This window comes from Podarcis melisellensis (assembly GCF_964234715.1).
Source record: "Podarcis melisellensis genome assembly, chromosome: 4".
NCBI classification, from domain to species: domain Eukaryota; kingdom Metazoa; phylum Chordata; class Lepidosauria; order Squamata; family Lacertidae; genus Podarcis; species Podarcis melisellensis.
The window spans coordinates 105054421-105075116 of NC_138531.1; the positions used below are offsets into that span (position 1 = coordinate 105054421).

The window sequence follows — 20696 nt, forward strand, 5'->3', positions numbered from 1 at the left end:
TAAGTGTTGACTCCTGTTCCCACATGTCTCAGGACAGTTAAAACAACATAAAAACAACATAAAAACACACAATGCACATCAGTAACTCAACTCCCCACCACATGTTAAAAGGGCCTTAGATGTCAATCAGCCAAAGGCCGGGTTAACAAGGCTCCTAAAGCTACAGAATGAAAGATTTTTCCAACCTTTGTATGAATTCTTTGATGGGAAGTGAGAGAGGAGTTATGAATGAATATCTTTCCACATTCCACACACTGATAGGGTTTCTCCCCTGTATGAATTCTTTGATGGTAAGTGAGACTGGAGCTCTCCCTGAAGCTCTTTCCACATTCCCCACACTGATAGGGTTTCTCCCCTGTATGACTTCTTTGATGGGAAGTGAGATGGGAGCTCTGACTGAAGCTCTTTCCACATTCCCCACACTGATAGGGTTTCTCCCCTGTATGAATTCTTAGATGGGAAGTGAGAGAGGAGCTCTGATTGAAGCTCTTTCCACATTCCATGCACTGATAGGGTTTCTCCCCTGTATGACTTCTCTGATGGTAAGTGAGATGGGAGCACCAACTGAAGCTCTTTCCACATTCACCACACTGATAGGGTTTCTCCCCTGTATGACTTCTCTGATGGTAAGTGAGATGGGAGCTCCAGCTGAAGTTCTTCCCACATTCCATGCACTGATAGGGTTTCTCGCCTGTATGAAGTTTCTGATGCTTAGTGAGATCAGAGCTCACCCAGAAGCTCTTTTCACATTCCCCACTCTGATAGGGTTTCTCCCCTGTATGAATTCTCTGATGGGAAGTGAGATTGGAGCTTGTAATGAATTTCTTTCCACATTCCCCACACTGATAGGGTTTCTCCCCTGTATGAATTCTCTGATGGGAAGTGAGACTGGAGCTTGTAATGCATTTCTTTCCACATTCCACACACTGATAGGGTTTCTCCCCTGTATGAATTCTTTGATGGGAATTCAGACTTTGGCTGTGACTGAAGCTCTTTCCACATTCACCACACTGATAGGGTTTCTCCCCTGTATGAATTCTCTGATGGGAAGTGAGATCTGTGCTCTTCCTGAAGCTCTTTCCACATTCACCACACTGATAGGGTTTCTCCCCTGTATGAATTCTCTGATGGGAAGTGAGATCCGAGCTCTTCCTGAAGCTCTTTCCACATTCCCCACACAGATAGGGTTTCTCCCCTGTATGAATTCTCTGATGGGAAGTGAGACTGGAGCTTGTAATGAATTTCTTTCCACATTCCACACACTGATAGGGTTTCTCCCCTGTATGAATTCTTTGATGGGAATTCAGACTTTGGCTGTGACTGAAGCTCTTTCCACATTCCATGCACTGATAGGGTTTCTCCCCTGTATGAATTCTTTGATGGGAATTCAGACTTTGGCTGTGACTGAAGCTCTTTCCACATTCCCCACACTGATAGGGTTTCTCCCCTGTATGAATTCTTTGATGGGAAGTGAGATCATTGCTGTCACTGAAGCTCTTTCCACATTCCCCACACTGATAGGGTTTCTCCCCTTTATGAATTCTCTGATGCCTAGTGAGATGGGAGCTCATAGTGAAGCTCTTTCCACATTCCCCACACTGATAGGGTTTCTCACCTGTATGAATTCTCTGATGGTAAGTGAGATGGGAGCTCCAACTGAAGCTCTTCCCACATTCCATGCACTGATAGGGTTTCTCTCCTGTATGAATTTTCTGATGCTTAGTGAGATTGGAGCTCTGAGTGCAGCTGTCTCCACACTCCAAATTTTTGCATGGCTTCTCCTCTCTGGGGATTTTGTCGTGTTCACCTTTTTTCTCGATTTCCAATTCATCACAATCTGCAATGGAGACAAAAAGGGATTAGAGCCTCAGGAACAAATGAAGAAAAACTGAAGGGAGTTCCGTGTGTGTTCATTACCTTTGTGTTTTGTCATTAACCAACATATTTCTTATTAGATGGGTTGTTGAATGTTGCTTTTTTTATATTCTGTAGTGGTAAAATTGTGAAAGCCCTTTAGAAAAAAGTGCATTTCAGATGTTTGATGGCTCATAACACTACTTCTTTTGGAGTACAGTGGATGCTCCGGATGCAAACATGATCTGTGTGGGAGACATGTTCGCAACTCGCAGCGTTCGCCACCTGCAGCGTTGCATCTGCGAATGCGTGGGTCGTAATTTGGTGGTTCTGCGCATGAGCGAGCACTGAAACCTGGAAGTAACCCATTCCGGTACTTCCAGGTTCAGCTCAGTGCGCAACCGGAAAACCCGCAACCTTAAGCGACTGTAACTCCAGGTATGACTGCAATACCATAATATTATATAGCAATGGAAAGATAATTTAATCAAGAATGTAGTGCAACAAATTTGTTCAATTATCTGTATTCTATCAAAGGTTATAGGTGCGGACTTCTGGGTTAGCGCCATCGGCAATGGCGGAGCTCCTCTGACTTAGAGGAACCCACTCCGCGAAAATCGGGTCTTGCCGCGGCGGCGAAGGCGGAGACCCTTTAAAAATCCCAGGCAGAGGAAGCCTGTGAACATGGGATTCGGCTGACACCAGGAGCGCCCCCCCACCCACTGGGAAACCCCTTTTGGGGGGCTCTGAAACAACATGGGGTGAGCGGCACGGTGTTTTGAATCGACCGCTATTTTTACGGAGTGAAGCCGCACAGCCGTTGCCGGAGAACGCTGACTTTTTCTTGTGGACAATTGGATTTCAAACAACAACCTATGAGTAGAACGGGAAATTGGGTTTTTAAAACAATCTAGTTTGGCAAGGAAAGGGGAAGGTCTAAACAGGATGTCCACCTCTCCCTTCTGTAAACAGACTGAAGCAAAGAGTTTGTTAACTAAGGTCTTGGAAAGTTCTACGTAAAGGATTAAAACTTCACTGATTGAAACTATTACTTATACTCCCTTTGGAAGCAGGGGAAGCCTGCTGGAGAAGGTAAAATTTAGGAACTGAAGCGTCACGTCTCCAAACCTGGGAGAGGTCCGCGAGGAGCCCATCGATGGTGAATAGACAGATTTGACAGCTAGCTGTTAAGATACAAAGAAAGACTTTGTTTCCATTGTCCGTTTCTGCGTTTAAAAAGAAGGAAAGGTAACTGGAATTGTTATTAATTTACTTTTGAGACTTTTGGGACTGTGCTGGAAGGATTGATAGACTGCTTTCCTCTAGAGGGAGTTTTGGGACATTGTCACAAGAATGCAGCTGGGAAATTAGCCTAAAGATAAAAACTCTGAGAAACTAGCTTTGACCTTGGACATTTCAAGGATGTCGGTGGAGAAAGAAGTTACGCTTGTATTCAAGAATCCGGCACAAGAATCTTTCTCAATTGAACAAACTGAAGAACCAGAGAAGGAGAAAGTGGTTGTTAAAGTGATGCAAGGGGGAGCTTTAACCCTACAGAGACAATTGGAGGATTACAAGTTGAGGCCTTACATGACTGTAATTAGGAGAAGCCAGTTTTTGGAGATGGGAGCCTGGCTTGATTTGGAAAATGAAAAGTGGAGAGATCACCCTGTGTGGGGATCAAATGACTTTTGGGATATGAATTTGAGCCAGGAGGCGATCAAAGTTTCTGGGGCCTTTGGACTCGGAAGAAGTGTGAAACAAGATTGGGAATACTTTATGGTCGCTATCTTTAATTATGGAAATCTGGCAGACTTGATAAGAAGGAATATGACCATCATTGGGTTGGAGCTCCCCCGAGAACTGCTTTTTAATATTAAAGATTATCAAGAAGATTGGCAGATGGGACATGAAAAAGACTTAAGAGCCTCGGATTTAAGATCTCCAGGTTGATGGACTGTTGTAAACCGATGGAACTGTTGGTAGGGGCCGGGGAGGGGAGACGGTGGTAGAAAATTGGGAATTTAAAGTGTATATATTGAGATTTATTTTTTTTAAAAAAAATGCTTTTAATGAGAGATGGAGAAATCGTGGAATGGAATTTTTATGACCCTAGGGGAAATATCTTAAGAGAATAGGTTTAAATATATCAGTTTGAATGAGAAATAAGATTAAATAAAGTAAAAGTGGATGGCTGGTGAAAGAGAGAACGGAAAATTGCAGTATATTAAGATAAATTATTAGGATAAAAATAAAGATGAAGGATTTGCTGAAATATCTATTTGAACTAGAAAACAAAGAGGGGAGGTGAGAGGAGGTCAAAGAAATAAGTCATAGAAAGAAAATTATATAAAGGTTTAACTTGTTTTTTGCTGTTTTGATTGTATGTATTTTCTAATTATTTTTTCCTTTTTATTTGTTTTTGCTTTTTTGCTTTTTTTGCATTTTTTCTTGGAAATGTCTTGTTTTTTCTGTATTGTGTTTTCTTCTTTTTTATAATGTTTTAAATCCTGCATAAATATTATTCTAAAAAACAAACAAAAAAACAAAGGTTATAGACATATAATCAGAAAAGGGAAGCAAAACTTGCTTAGGTTGACTTTTGTCACGGTATTATGTGATTGCTATCAATTTGGTTGGTAGTTACCCAGAAAGAGATGTGAAATCGTACTATTAAGTGAACAAGGCTACAGGTATGAAGAAATTAGAAGATAGATTGGGGAAAACTTAACCAAAGCTGGTCTATATTTTTGAAGAGGTATAAGAGGCTCAGTCACTCCAAAATAAGACTGGTAAAGGCAGGAAAAGGTGCACAACAGCAAGTGATGATCGAAGACTGGAGAGACTGTGCCTGCATGACAGAAGAAAATCATTACATTCCTCATTAAATTATTTTTCCATTGATATATAGTTTTATGCTAGTACTCCCAAAAAAGTGGTGTTGTGAGATATCAAAGCTCTGAAATACACTTTCTCCAAAAGGTTTCCACAATTTTGGCCACTAGTGTAAGTTGTTCATTTTAAAGTTAATGTACTTTTTATATGGGGACAGATTGTTATGATTAATGTTTCTGGTTAATATAAGTGTTGGAAGCCGCCCAGAGCAGCTGGGGCATCCCAGCCAGGTGGGCAGAGTAAAAATAATAAAAGTATTATTATTATTATTATTATTATTATTATTATTATTAGTGCTACTACTACCTGAGATTCAATAAGCCTGGCTCTTCTCTGGGATGGATTTTGTTTGGCCCAGTCATGGCATCCCCTCCATCTCCACTGTCAGTCGTCTCTCTGGTCAACCCAAGACTGACAGCACCAAAAACAAAAACAGCACCACTGAAACTAAATAAAAAAAATTCCTTCCAGTAGCACCTTAGAGACCAACTGAGTTTGTTATTAGTATGAGCTTTTGTGTGCATGCACACTTCTTCAGATACCAACACTGAAGCTGACATTTCAGGTGCCTGGGCAGTTCAGACCAGCCAAATTGTGGTATAAAAAGGCAGAACTGGAGGAAGATGGTTCACAGAAAAAACTGGAATTTGCTGTTCAAGGTTTATTGTGGGGTGTTAGGTTCCCAGGTGTTGGAGGGGGCGCTGCTGAGCTCTGTGGAAATGTATGAGGTTTGTCACACAGAGGTATTTTTGAATTTCCAGGAAAGATAGGACGATCCCACAGGGAGCCTTACCAAGAGAGGCCACGATCCCACGATTCTCCTCCATGATGTCCTTATGCAGAGCTCTCTGGTCAGGATCCAGCAACGCCCACTCCTCATCCGTAAAACAAACAGCGACATCTTCAAAGCAGACTGGACCCTAAAAGAAAAGGGAAATGTCCTCTTCTGAGACAGCAGAAATATGATCTGCTACACAATGCTCTGTTCTTTCCTTCCTCTTAATTGCTGTGTTGTTTCAATAGGATTGCTTTCAATAGGATTGACACTTGGACACGCATTCTGGAAACGTATGTCTAGATGTTTGGTTCTGGCCTTCGACTGCCCAGATTCTGCCAACTTCAGACAGGGTTGATTGTCTTCCCAAACAGTGATGGGCAGGCAACAATCCCCATAGATCTCTTGCACCAGGCATCTATAGAACTCCAGTTCCCTGCACAATACCGACAGTGCAATGAACTCAGCCTCAGTAGAGGACAGCGCAATGAGACTTTGCTTCCGGGACTTCCACCCAACTAGATTCCCCAAGGTTTATTACCATCCCAGATATGGACTTCCTGTCATCCAGATTCGCCCCGTCGCTATCTGCCCAGGAAATAAGCGCCGTCTCACCTGTAGCTGACAGCTTGAGACTGAAGTCCTTGGTATCCTGCAGGTAGCGCAGTACCCACTTGATACCGTGCCAAGCACTCACACTGGGCTTTGATGCTTCCCTACTGAGCAGATTGGTAGCAAAAGCAATGTCCGGCCTGCTCCATTGGGACAGATACAACAGACTACCCAGAGCTGACTGGAAGAGCTCAGCGTTCTCGAAGTCAACACGTTCTGCTAGCCAACTGTCTTGTCTCCATGGGTGCCCCAACCCCTGCACAATCAGACATTCTGAACTTCTCAAGCAACTGCTCAATCTTGCCTTTCTGACTGAGCAAGAAGCTTCCATCTTCAGTCCTGTCTATCTGAACACCTAAGTAGATCCTTACTGCACCCAGGTTCTTGAGCTGAAACCGTTTTCCAAGCTCTTTGGCAAACTTCTGCACCTGTTTGTTTGCCCCTGAGATGTGAATGATGTCATCAACAAAGATCAACACCATTTCCTGGGACTCTCCTGACCCTTTAAGGTACAGGCAGCTGTCAGCAAGACTCTTCCTGAAACCTAGCTTCTCTAAGGCTTCATTCAGGTACAAGTTTCAATTTCTGGCCGATTGCTTTAAGCCATAAATGGACTTGTGAAACTTCCATACAGTATTCGGCTCATTGCCCTCAAACGCTGGAGGAGGAAGCATGTACAGATCCTCCTGGAGGTCTGAGTTCAAATAGGCCACATCCACATCTGAAACTTCCGGAGGCGGCGCAAAACGGCAATGGCGGTCCTCTTTACTCAGAGGGGCTCCGCGAAAAAGGGTCTTCCGCTACGGCGAAGCGGAGACCCATCCAGATAAACCGCAGGCAGAGCGAGCCTGTGGCCGTGGGACTCGGCGGGTGCCAGAAGCCCCCCCAGAAGCGAGGAAGGGACCTCGTAAGAGGCTCCGGATCGTGAACGGGGGAGCGGCGCTGTGAGTTCATCGCTCTTTTCGCGGAAGTGAAGCCGCGCTGCTGTTGCTGATGAGCGCCGACCTTTCTTCTTGAAAAACATCGAGATTGGCTGCAATTTACCCGTGAGTAAGGGGTACCAAAGAACTGATTAAGGATTAACTTAAATTTGTCTATTTTGGCTGAAAACGGGAGGCGAGTAACAGGAAGTCCGCCTTCCGGTCCTGCTAATCGGAGCAAAGCAAAGAACCCGATGCGGGCTGAAGCGTTAAAGAGAGACTTTGAAAGAAGTAAGAAGGGGCATTAATAGACTGTGTGTTCCTAGAAATCGAAAAAGGGTGAAGAAATAAATGTTTTAGTTCAGTGTGCTAGAGAATCTTCCTCCTATTGTGAAGAGACGTGGAATTGAAGGGGATAACCGAGTTATTGGACTGCCAGTGTTGCAAATGAGTACTGTCAGGCTGCTGAAACTTTTCTCTTAACATAAACTGTTGCATTGATGGATACACTATCGCTTTAATACTGTCATCGAAACCTCTCTGTTACCTTGTGGCACTAATTTGAAACAGAACTCTCTGAAATCCTCCTCTCTGAACTTGGGGATTTCAGTTGAAATAGGAGCTTTGATGGTGGAAAAGAAACTTTCTTTCCTTTGAAAACCCCCCCTAGTGGATTTGCGGAGGCATAGTGGCCTGGGAACTGTATCTTACTGGGATTTTTTGTGGTTCAATTGTTTATACTCTGGACTTGCCTTTCTCATGGATTGAAAGACTATTTGACCTTGAACAGCAGCTGGGGAATGAGTGGCCCAGCGAAAACAAGAGCAGCTAAAGCTAAGGAAGCTTTAGCTGAGGAAGCTAAAGAAAAGAAAAAAGACAAGAGAGCTGGGCAGCTGGTCCAAACAACCTTGATTCATCATCGTAGATCCTCGGTGCCAACTGTGTTGACGGCGCAGGAGGAGGAAGTTGAAACGCCTGCTACAGAAGAAATGGCAGCTGGAGGAACTGATCCAGTCTTGAAACAAATTTTGGAACAATTGGCACTTTTGAATAAGAAGGTGGACGATCAGTCATCTAAAATTGATAGAGCTACATCTACTATCAGCAAGTTAACAGATCAGGTTTCGCAGCACACTCAGGCTATTGAGAAACTGCAAGGAGCTACGGCGGAGAACTACAAATTAGCTGCGGAAGCCAATCAAAAAGCTGAGCAAGCGTGCAAGAAGGTGGAAGAGATCAAAGGGGAAGTAAGACCTCTGAGAAGACAGGTAGGAGAACAGCAAGCCTACCTGTCAATGGTGGAACTGAAAAGTAAGGAATGTAATCTTAGGCTGAGGGCTGTCCCAGAGTTGGAACAGGGCAACCTAGAGAAATTTTTGACGGAGCTGTTTTCTAAATTTTGGGGGGTTGAAGAAGATAAAGATTTCAAGATTGTGACGGCCTTCAGACTGGGAAGATCGGTTAAAAAAGACAAGTCCAGAGACTGTTTGGTTTGTTTGAGAACAAGAGAGGAAAGAGACAAGATATTAGGCCAACACTTTAAAAAATCCCTGGAAGTCGAAGGTAAAAGGGCAGAAATTTATAGAGACATTCCTAAATATTTGCTGGATCCTGGAGGTCTGAGTTCAAATAGGCCACATCCACATCAAAGTGATTCACCTGAAAAACTCTCTGTGCAGCAATCGCTAAGAGCATGTGCAGAGTTTCACTTCTGGAAGTAGGAGCATATACCTCAGTATAATGCAGCCCCTTTTCCTGTGTGAACCTCTGGCTACTGGCCTAGCCTTGTACTGTGGTTCCCCTGTTGCTGTGGGTTTAAGACGGTAAACCCAGCGGCTGCTCACGGCCTGTTTGCCCACTGGCAACGTTGTGAGGGAGAACACACCTAGAGACTCCATTGAGCTCATCTCCTTCTGCATTGCCTCATGCCATTTCCTGGCTTCTTCCTGAGGCAGTTTCTGAACATCCTCAAAATTATCGGGTTTACACTGTGCCATGCCAACACACACACTTGTGACTGCAAACCTGTCAGGAGGTTTATCTTTCGTTGTGCGAGCTGAACGTCTCAACCCAGTTTCAGGTACCCCCTCAGACCCACTAGGACCAGCTAGAACGTCCTTGGCCTCCGAGAGCTCCCCCTCTGACTTACTGCGCTGTTTAGACTTCTCAGCTGAACCTGTGGGTGAGGAAGGAGCACTTCTCTGTTCAAGCTTCACAGCTTTAGGAGAAGTTCTTCCCTCTACCTGCTCTGGGTCAGGACTCTGTGCCTCAGCAGCAGGTTCAACCTCTACCTCTTCCTCAGCAGCAGCAGAGTCTTGGGACCTAGGGCCACCCTTTCTGTGCTTGGCCTTTGGCACAAGGACCCAGGCCTCGCAGCCTGAGTACAGCTGGGTTAAAGTGGTTCTCTTATCTCTTCTGTCAAGGTCATGCTGACTATAAGAAGAGGCCAGAAGGAGCCTGGGTTTCTCTCTCTCTCTCTCTCTCTCTCTCTCTCTCTCTCTCTCTCTCTCTCTCTCTCTCTCCCTTCTGGTGTTCTGTACATAGTATGCTGAGTGTTGAGGTTTAAACTTATTATAAGTTGTGGGAAATTTTAGTTAAGTTTGCTGCAACTGGATTTCTTATGGACAGGGCCAATCCTGAATGTTTTGGATTTGGGACCATTATGCTCATTTGTCTTCAGTAGCAGTAATGCTCTGCTGGTTGAAATACAATTGCCTCTGGGTCTATTTTTGGGAATCGTGCAACATGTTTAGGTTTTACTCTGCTAACTATACATTGTAGTTCTGCCTGGATCAATACTGAGTAGAATTCCATTTCAGGGTCTTCGTCCATGAAATCAGCTGCCAAAAGAAAAGGCCCCCAGCTCCCCACAGCTTTCCAAGTCCCCTCCTCTCTGGGGTTTCTGGCAAGCGATTGAACAGTGCGCCAGTGTGCAGCCTGCCTTTGCTCCTCCATTGTCAGACGTCTCCTGGCTCTGAGAGACAAGCAGGGAGGGTGGCTTCTGGCAGAAGGAGAGGGAGCCCCCGGTGGCTCCTCCTTCTCCTGACTCTTCTCTGCCTCTCAACCTTCCTCTCCCACTTGCCTCCTTCCTCTTCTGCCTCCGATTCTGCACTGCATTCTGCCTCAGAGTCTCCCAGCTCACTAAGCCCTGTTACCCCTTCAGCTTCTGACACCTCCTCTTCCCAGGCTTCTCCCTCTTCTCCCTCTGACCACTCATCCTTCCTCCACCTCCACTCCTTGGGCTGAGACGTCTTTCCTTCCTGGTTCCCCGGCTGCTTCCTCCCACCATTCCTCTGTGCCCTCTGTGTCCATGACATTGCTCCATTCCTCAGCCTCTGTCCCCACAAGGCAGCTTCCCCTGACCTGATCTGGTTCCCCAGCCGCTGCTTCCCTTCTGCCCCCATGAAAAGATGGATCAGGAGGTCTTGCCACCATCATTCTGTCTCCTGAAAGAGAAAAAAGATAAGCAGGATGCCAGGAGTGCCTACTTCTCTCACAGGTGAATCAGGGCATCTCTATCTACAGATGGGCCTTTGAGAAAGCCTTACCTGCTGAGTGCATTTGGACGTTTGTGCCCATTTCATATGTTAGTCATGCAGAAATACATCTCTCCTCCTCTAGACCCTTCCTCCCAACTCCCCCCCCCCAAAAAAAACTTGATGAAAAGAACCCAGAGATTATATGGGAAACCAACAGAATGAGACCAAATGGAGAAAAGCCACCTTCCTCCTTACCCAGTGGCCTCTCTCTGGTGTCCAACGGAGGCCTCTCTGCCTCACAGGAATCCAGGTCCATTTCCGCAAAACGATCCTTTTCCTGAAAAAGAAACAAGGATTCAAAACAGAAAATGAATGACAAGAAATAGCAGAAAGATAATGGAAAAGTAAAAAACTTTAATGGTGTGAGATCTCATTCCATGGATGCCTTCCCAGAAAAAGGATGGGCCATCAGCAGAGCATTATGGGATGTGCTCCATCCTCTTTGGAGCCCCTAATAATAATAATAATTTTTTATTTGTACTCCACCCTCCCTGGCCGGAGCCAATCTTTTGGCGGCTAACATCATAAATCTAACACAGTAATAATAATAATAATAATAATAATAATAATAATAATAATAATTTATTATTTATACCCGGCCCATCTGGCTGGGTTTCCCCAGGCACTCTGGGCGGCTTCCAAAAGAATATTAAAATACTGTGATACATCAAACATAAAAAACTTCTCTAAACAGTGCTGCCTTCAGATGTCTTCTAAATGTCTGGTAGTTGTTGTTCTCTTTGACATCTGGTGGGAGGGCATTCCACAGGGCGGGCGCCACTACCGAGAAGGCCCTCTGCCTGGTTCCCTGTAACTTGGCCTCTCGCAGTGAGGGAACCGCCAGAAGGCCCTCGGTGCTGGACCTCAGTGTCTGGGTAGAACGATGGGGGTGGAGATGCTCCTTCAGGTATACTGGACCGAGGCCGTTTATGGCTTTATTTTTTAAAAAATAATATTTATTAAAGTTTCAAAAAAGTTACAAAAATGAAAAAAGAAAAAAGAAACAAAAAATTCAAAATACAGAAAAATAAAAACAATTAAAAACAAGTCGGTCTTTCCATGTCTTGTCTTTCATTTACTTGTTTCGCTGACCTCCTCACACCTCCCTTTTTTGTATTCTAGTTCATTTAGTTATTTCGGCAAATCCTTTCCATTTTTGCTTTTATCTTAATAATTTATCTTAATATATTGTAACTTTACATTCTCACCTGTTAACAATCCATTTTTACGTACCCCTTTGTAACATTACTGCTAAAACCAGATAACTTCATTCCAGCATCCTTCTAACATTCCTTAATTTTACAGTGTTTCCGTAGATAGTCTTTAAATTTCTTCCAATCTTCTTCTACCGACTCTTCTCCCTGCTCTCGGATTCTGCCAGTCATTTCCACCAACTCCATGTAGTCCATCACCTTCATCTGCCATTCTTCCCGGGTGGGTAGATCTTGTGTCTTCCAATACTTTGCAATAAGTATTCTTGCTGCTGTTGTAGCATACATAAAGAAAGTTCTGTCCTTCTATGGCACCAATTGGCCGACCATGACCAGAAGAAAGGCCTCTGGTTTCTTCAGGAAGGTATATTCAAATACCTTTTTCATTTCATTATAGATCATCTCCCAGAAAGCCTTAATCCTTGGGCACGTCCACCAAAGGTGAAAGAATGTACCTTCAGTTTCTTTACATTTCCAGCATTTATTATCAGGCAAATAATATATTTTTGCAAACTTGACTGGTGTCATGTACCACCTGTATATCATTTTCATAATATTCTCTCTTAAGGCATTACATGCCGTAAACTTCATACCTGTGGTCCATAACTGTTCCCAGTCAGCCATCATAATATTATGACCAACATCTTGTGCCCATTTAATCATAGCAGATTTAACCGTTTCATCCTGAGTGTTCCATTTCAACAGCAAGTTATACATTCTTGATAAAATCTTAGTTTTGGGGTCTAACAGTTCTGTTTCCAATTTTGATTTTTCCACCTGGAAGCCAATTTTCTTGAACAAATTGTAAGCCTCCATTATTTGATAATAATGAAGCCAATCTCGCACTTTCTCTTTTAGTTTCTCAAAGCTCTGCAATTTCAATTTGTCTCCTTCTTGTTCCAAAATTTCCCAATATTTCGGCCATTTGGCCTCCATATTGAGCTTTTTCTGAGCCTTCGCTTCCATCGGTGACAACCACCTTGGGGTTTTATTTTCAAGTAGGTCTTTATATCTTGTCCAGACATTAAACAATGCTTTCCTGACAATATGGTTTTTAAACACTTTATGTGCTTTGACCTTATCATACCACAAATATGCATGCCACCCAAATACATTATTGAAACCTTCTAAGTCCAAAATGTCTGTGTTCTCAAGAAGCAGCCATTCTCTCAGCCAGCAAAATGCAGCTGATTCATAGTAAAGTTTAAGGTCTGGCAGGGCAAATCCACCTCTTTCTTTAGCATCAGTTAATATCTTAAATTTTATTCTGGGCTTCTTGCCCTGCCAGACAAATCTAGAAATATCTCTCTGCCACTTCTTGAAACAGTCCATTTAGTCCAAAATTTGCAGTGTTTGAAACAAGAACAACATTCTTGGCAATAAATTCATTTTTATCGCAGCAATACGGCCTAGCAATGAAAGCTTCAAATTTGACCAGATTTCTAAATTTTTTTGACTTCCATCCAGCATTTTTCATAGTTATCTTTGAATAAGTTCACATTCTTAGCTGTCATATTAACCCCCAGGTATTTCACTTTCTTAACCAATGTTAAACCTGTCTCCTTCTGAAACCTCTCTTTCTCAATCACTGTTAGATTTTTCTCTAGAACCTTAGTTTTTAACTTGTTCAACTTAAATCCTGCAACCTGACCAAATTCTTGAATCAGATCCAATACTCTTTTAGATTCTGGCTCCTGTAATGTCAATACCAGATCATCAGCAAATGCTTTCAGTTTGTACTGTTTGGCTCCGACTTGTATACCTTTAATCAATTGGTCCCTTCTAATCTTCCCGAATCTGAGCGACTTTATCTGCAAAAAACTTAGCAAAATCATTGCAGGAGAACATGTGGCCCGTACTGGGCCCCGATGTTACAGGTGGCTAAATTGTGAACCACCTGAAAAAGTCTCCTGCTGCTGTTTTCTGCAGATGCAATAGAGGCGGTGAAGAAAGTCTTCTTCGCCGTCGCTACCGCCACTTGGTAGGCTCGACATTGAGCTCTAACCTGTGTCTGGTCAGCTTTAGAATAGGTCATCCGCCACCGGCACTCTAGCCGTCTCAACGATTGTTTCATTGCCCTCAGATCCGTGGAAAACCACGGGGCTCTCCGGGCTCCATGCAATCGGAGAGGGCGCTTCGGAGCCAAACAGTCAATAGCCCTGGTTAACCCCTCATTCCAGTGGGCCACCAGGGAATCAGCTGAAAGGCCATCAACATGGGATAAAGCATCCCCTACCACTCTCTGGAAACCATTTGGATCCATTAAGTGGCGGGGGCGGATCATCTGAATTGGTCCCACCTCCCTGCAGAGGGGAAGGGTCGCGGAGAAGTCCAGTTGCACCAGGAAGTGATCTGACCATGGCACTTCTTTTGTTTCACTTTGACTTAGTGTCAGGTCACCAACATCCATAGAGGTAAACACCAGGTCCATGGCATGTCCGCAGCTATGGGTTGGGCCAGACTTATTCAGGGACAGCCCCATGGAGGCCATGCTTTCCATGAAGTCCTGAGTGGCCCCTTGTAAGGTCGTGTCGGCATGGATGTTAAAGTCCCCTAGGACGACCAAGCTAGGTGTCTCCAGGAGAACATCCGCCACAACCTGAAGCAGCTCGGGCAGGGAATCCTTGGTGCAGCGGGGAGGTCGGTACACCAAAAGGAATCCTGTTCTGCCCCTATTGCCCAACTTCCAGAACATGCACTCGGAAAACTGGGTCTTCCCAATAGGACGCCTGGTGCAAACTAATGACTTCCTAAAAATCACTGCAACCCCCCTCCCCGCCCACATGACCTGGGTTGCTGTGCATAAGAGAAACCTGGTGGACAAGCAGCGGCAAGAACAGGCCCATCTGCTTCATCCAACCAAGTCTCTGTTACACATGCCAGGTCAAATCCTCCATCCATGATCAAGTCAAGTAAAATTGAGAGTGGTTAAAACCTCAGCGCCTAGGACTTGCCGATCGCATGGTCGGCGGTTCGAATCCCCGCGGCGGGGTGAGCTCCCGTCGTTCGGTCCCTGCGCCTGCCAACCTAGCAGTTCGAAAGCACTTCCGGGTGCAAGTAGATAAATAGGGACCGCTTACCAGCGGGAAGGTAAACGGCGTTCCGTGTGCTGCGCTGGCTCGCCAGATGCAGCTTGTCACGCTGGGCACGTGACCCGGAAGTGTCTCCGGACAGCGCTGGCTCCCGGCCTCTAGAGTGAGATGAGCGCACAACCCTAGAGTCTGGCCAGACTGGCCCGAACGGGCAGGGGTACCTTTACCTTTACCTTTAATATTCGCTAGGGCCAACGACTGTTACCACCGGTCTTATAAAGGAGGTGGTGAGCGGGCTAGGAAGCCTCTTTATTGCTTATTCTTGTACTGAAAGAAAAGAATCAGACTGAACCCTGAACCCTGAAGGCCTGGCGGAACAGCTCTGTCTTGCATGCTCTGAGGAAAGATGTCAAATCCCGCAGCGCCCTGGTCTCTTGTGAGAGAGCGTTCCACCAGGACGGAGCCACATCCGAAAAGGCCCTGGCTCTGGTCAAGATAGTATCCAGAGGCAAGTCTCTCTCACCTGCTTTCTCTCCTCTGCCTGACTCAGGAGGAAACCTTCGGCCAGGGCCACCGCCTGGGAACTGGTCTCCGCTCCACACTCCCTCACCCAGCTCTCCATCTCCGGGGGAAGGACAGCCAGGAACTGCTCCAAGATCACCAGGTCCAGCATCTCAGCTTTCGTGTGCCTTTCTGGCTTCAGCCACTGACGGTCAAGGTGGTAGAGTCGGCTGCAAACCTCTCGGGGTCCTTTGGCCTCCTGGCAGCAGAACTGCCTCAACTGCTGGCTCTGCACCTCTGAGCGGAGGGTGTCCTCCTCACCCAGGATTTTCCGCACAGAGTTTTCCCAGAATCCCCCACTGCTCCCAGTTTGGTTGGCATGGCCTCTTCCTGCTCCAGGGCCAGCTGAGTCTTGCTTATCCATCTGTGCTCTCAGGAAGCCTCTCAGAGATCGGAAGGAAGCCTTTGGTCTTCTGCCAAGTTCTGGCCGTCTTAATGAGAAGCTCTAGCAAATCCTAGAAAGCAAATACATTGTTTAGTTACAGAATTTGTAGGTCAGGAGAAGAAACAGATCCCTGAACAAGCATGGATGAGACTTGCCAGGAATCAGGCCTGGACGGTACCAGAGCCCAAAGCGTGAGATACCTTTTTGAAAAGAAAGAGAAGGAGGAATGCAGAATGTGGAGGCAACTGAAGGGGTTTCTGGGAGATGAATCAGCCTGGTTGCTCCTGCCTTCCAGTCAATGCAAGAAGTCAGAACTGACTGACAAGGGAGTCATTTGAAAAATGGATGCTTGGCTCTAGAGGGGGTCCTCATCCGGGGGTCCTCAGGAGTTGTTCTCCCCCCACCCCCACTTCTGGGCACATTTCCCCCCTGCTTCCGTCTCCTTTTCTTGCACTTGGACTCTCTGCCACTCTCAAGGCAGACTCCTGGGGTGGGGTCTCTTTTTCTTTGCTCTGAGGGCCAGGTATGTATCTAGTCAACCCACTGAGGGCCAAAGACATCTCCCTTGAAACTCAGAGTAAAGGATGGGTAGTTTGATGATGATGATGATGATTCTCTTAGATGGCTGAACACACGCACAGCCACTGATGCCCAGGTCCCTGGAGGCTCAGTGAGGAGCAGCGCCCATTTCCGGCTGCTTTGCCAGCAACAATCCCTTTGGGAGAGAGAGGATGGGGTCCTGGGATGCCCTGCTCTGGGTGCGAGGGGATTGCTGCAGTGGCCTCCGTGGGGAGCTGCCCTGGGAGACACTGGGAGACACTGGGAAACTGGTCCCCAATGCAGCAGCCAGACTCTGGGCTGGGATCCCTCTCCTTATTCCCGGCCTCTCTCTTCCACCTTTTCTTCCTGCCTCCCCGTGGGGTGTTTTTTTGGGGGGGCTAGTCCACCTCCTCCTCCAGCTTTCGAAAACCATTTGCACCTGTTCCCTCTGTTGTGCAGTGATACTGAGCGAAGTCACAGAGAGTCAAAGTCCCAGGGACTCCTTTGTTTGAAGAAGGGAGATTTCGGGGGAGTCGTTTTTTTCTGAAGGGGGGGGCTCTGATCTGCAGGATCCTCTGATCTGCAGGAGGGAGAGCGTTGTAGATCTGGCCCCTCCCTGGCAGGACCCTCTCCTCCCCCCTGACTTGGGGTCCCCCCCCTGCAGGAGCAGATCAGGGCCCCCCCAGGCCCCCTCCCCTGCTGCAGCCCTGGGACCCCCACCAGATCCCAGAGAGAGAGAGAGGGGAGACTCACCAGATCCCGGGAGGGGAGAGCGAGGCAGCCCTTGCAGGAGAGACATAGAAGCAGGGAAGGACTGGGGGGGGGCCTTGGCTCTGGAGGACCTGCCCCCCTTGCTTCCTGGCCTCTCTAGGAAGGCAGCTCAGTTCCCTTTAACCCTTGCCAAGCCGAGTCCCCCAGCTCAGCCCTCTCTTGCTTGGCAAAACCTCATATTCTTATTATTTGTTATTCATTCGGGGGGCAGCTGCCCCCCTGGCTCCCTCAATGCCCAGAGATCCTTTTGGGGGTGAGGCTCTCGGTTGGGCTCAGAGCATCTCCCTCCCTCGGCCAGAAACCGGAGGAAGAGTTTGCAGGGAAAGGGGCTTTGCAGGAGGCAAGGAAGCTCCTCCTGCAATTCAGGAGTGGAGAGATAGGAGGGGATCCCAGGGTCATCCAGTCCAACCCCCCGCCATGCAGGAATCTCCGCGGAAGCCTCCAGGGCAGATGGCCCTCCGATCTCTGCTGAGAAACCTCCCAGGAAGGAGAGTCCCCCACCTCCCAAGGGAGACCTTTCCCCTGCAGAGGCCTAGCAAGCTCAGCTGGTACCGGGTGCATATTTTTTTGTTCTGCTGGGTTGGCATTCCTGCTGGTGTTCTTGCTGTTAGGGAAGCATCTAGGTGCGAGGTGCTCAGTCCCCCAGCTGGTCGAGCGGAGCCCGCGGGTCCCGGCGGAATAAAGGAGGAGTCCAGCCCCCAACCGGAGGAAACACCAGCTGTAGACCAAAGTTTATTGCGCAACAGGTTCCAAGAGGAATTCGGAACCCCGAGGATGGGGCCACAAGGACTTTTAAAACATCCCCAGAAATATTCCAGAATACAGTTCGTACAGCATCCTTGCTCCATCACTGACATGTCACCAAAGGGGAGGGGTGAGTCTTGGCAAAGATGTCCAGACAAGTCCTGGGTACAAGACTGGCATAAGCAGACATGGCAGGGCAGGACTCAGGTATAAGATTAGCACCTCTGAAGTCCCAGGACCCAAAGCACAATAGAACTCCCTTTGGGGGTCTGGACCCCTTGGCAAGTCTGGGGGTGGGGTGAGGCTTTCCTTGGCCAACAATCAGCTCAGCACCTGTCACCTCTCGGCACTTCCTGGGGTGGGAGGTGTGTCTACATGTCTTCACGCTTGGGGAGGTGGCAGAGAAAAGAGTCCTTTTTCCAAGGGCAAAATAGTGTTGAGGTGGAGGAAACTGGGAAAGGAGATGATTTTATATGATTGTAAAAGCTAGTTAGCTTCCCTGAGCTGTCAAGTCGAAAGGATACATTTATGCGTGATATTTGTAACAGTTTAACAACTTTAAAGATGTGCCCCCCCCCGTAACAGTGCTAAGGAAAGGGCCCCCCAAAGGACACGTGTGAAGGCGACAGAGCAGCCTGGCCCCCCTCCCCCCTCCTCCTCTGACTGCCCCCTGTGATAGGAATTTTATGGTCTGAGATATATGGTAATGTTCATTAAGTGTACCAACCAAGCGCATACATAGATCAGCACAGGGAGGCCAACCTGGAACCATTCCAATTCCTAAACTGAGGAAATGTTTTCACTGCAAGGTCAAAATGGAAAAGCCTCTCCATTGTCTTTTCCTTCACAAATCCTGTCTTAAGGTAGTTCTAGGTATGAGCTTTCGTGTGCATGCACACTTCTACTTCCGAAGAAGTGTGCATGCACACGAAAGCTCATACCAAGAACTAACTTAGTTGGTCTTTAAGGTGCTACTGGAAGGAATTTTTTGTTTTGACTATGGCAGACCAACACGGCTACCTATCTGTAACCTATCTTAAGGGTATGTCTGTGTTTGAATAGGGTGTGAGCCTGTGACCTGGCCCAGGAACTAAGTATTTATCATTACAAAGGACTGGCCAGGCTACCCAGGAAATCCAATCAAGTAACCTGCCAGACAGGAGATAAACAACAACAGGAGAAAAACAACATTCAAATTTCTGTTTTAAGACCGCCTTTTTTGTGATGTAGGTATGATGTTTCTGGGGGTGGTCTTGATCTCCAGGGTGGCAATTTCAAAAGTCTTTCTAAGGCCTTGCACACCATTTTTCTGGGTCCCTCCTCTCTCCTGCAAGTGAGGGGAATACCCTGTTGCAACAGATCAATAGAGGCCAAGCCCACAGGCTGCTCTTTTGCTCCAAGTAATCCTGGTTGGTGTCTTTGTTTTTGTCCAAGGGAGCCCTCGGATTTTTCCGTTAAGACCCCCAGGGCTGGACTGGAGGGGTGACTGCCGACCCCCCCCCCCACTCCGCTGCATGGCGCCCCTCCCGCCCTCCTCGTCCCAGGCGCTTCTTGCCAAGGGGACGTTGCCTGGCTGCTGCCGGGAAGCCCAGGGAAGCCCAGCGCTGGTTGCCTTTCCTTGCCCGCAGCTGTCACCCCCCCTCACTTTCTGTGCAGACCCGATCCTATGCTTGGCTGCGCTCGGGAATCAAAGCCCCCTCCAGGGCTGTCTTTAGCATAGGCGCTACCAGGGTGCAAAGACCTGCCCCATGATCCCCCCCAATTTAGTTAATTTCAGTGCACGGCACCATTGAGAATTGTTAACGGAGAAATCTGAGGCTCCCTTGGACAAAAAACAAGGACACCGGCCAGGAATAGCAGAGCAAATTGGTCTTGATTGAAGACTCTGGCGACAGGACTCCCACCTGCCACCAGGTGGAACAGGATGGAAGCCCTGAACAGTATGACATACTGGGCAAGAGACTTAGGTCGTAACATCTACTTTGAAGAATGGGAAAAACTTTGGAAATACCATCTCAAATTCACGGCTTGCGTGACATTGAAGGAAAACCTAATGAAAATGTTCTACCGTTGGTATATGACCCCTGAAAAATTAGCTAGGATGTATGGATCTTGTAACAAGTGCTGGAAGTGTAAGAAAAGGGAGGGGACCTTCTACCATGCGTGGTGGGAATGCCAGAAGGTTAAAGGGTTCTGGGAGAGTATATATAACGAAATGAAGAAAATTCTAAGATATACCTTTGTTAAAAAACCAGAGGCCTTTCTGTTGGGACTGGTAGGAAGGGAGATAAAGAGGGAAGATTACAAGCTGTTTCAGTACGCAACAACGGCAGCAAGAGTCTTATTAGCTAAAAATTGGAAATCAGAGGGTCTACCGACAATCGAGGAATGGAGATCAAAACTATTAGAATATGTGGAGATGGATAGGATGACAGGGAAAATCAGATATTTAAAGGATCAGAGGTTTACCAAAGATTGGGAAAATTTCACGAATTATCTGGAAAATCTAAGTGATGGACAGATAACATTAGTGGGTTTCAAAGGAGCTCTGTAAAAAGTAAAGAGTACTGTCTAAAGAGAAATGGGAGAACTAGGATGAATAATGGCATTACAAATTAAGAACTGCGAAATCTTAAAAAAGATTAGTATGGATGATTTGTGGAAAGGTTGAAGGAAGTCACATTTAAAAATTTGTGAAAGTAATAATTGAATTTGTATATCTTATTTTTGTATTTTGGATTATGTAAACTAATAAAAATCATGCAGTGAAAAAAAAAGGATGGAATCCCTGAACAAAAGAGAACCCAAAGTTTTATTAGCTGTTAATCCCCAGGTTACACCCCCCCAAACTACATCA

The 20696-nt window shown here is 46.4% G+C and overlaps 1 protein-coding gene and 1 long non-coding RNA gene across 2 annotated transcripts in view; one reads left to right on the forward strand and one right to left on the reverse strand.

The window, feature by feature from the left end:
* On the reverse strand, positions 1–15984 carry LOC309369089 (uncharacterized protein). Its single transcript, XM_081909737.1, has 5 exons — positions 15362–15984; positions 10791–10872; positions 10420–10502; positions 5543–5669; positions 1–1837 (listed from the first exon to the last, which is right to left on the reverse strand). Exons 1-5 carry the CDS (start codon positions 15761–15763, stop codon positions 123–125), a joined length of 2409 nt encoding a protein of 802 aa, XP_081765863.1. The 5' UTR covers positions 15764–15984; the 3' UTR covers positions 1–122.
* Positions 6371–20696, forward strand: part of LOC309369409 — a 25512-nt gene continuing 11186 nt past the window's right edge. Inside the window, exons 1-2 of the long non-coding RNA XR_014168104.1 lie at positions 6371–6828; positions 8674–9334. This is a non-coding gene — a long non-coding RNA (uncharacterized lncRNA). The remainder of the gene's footprint in view (positions 6829–8673; positions 9335–20696) is intronic.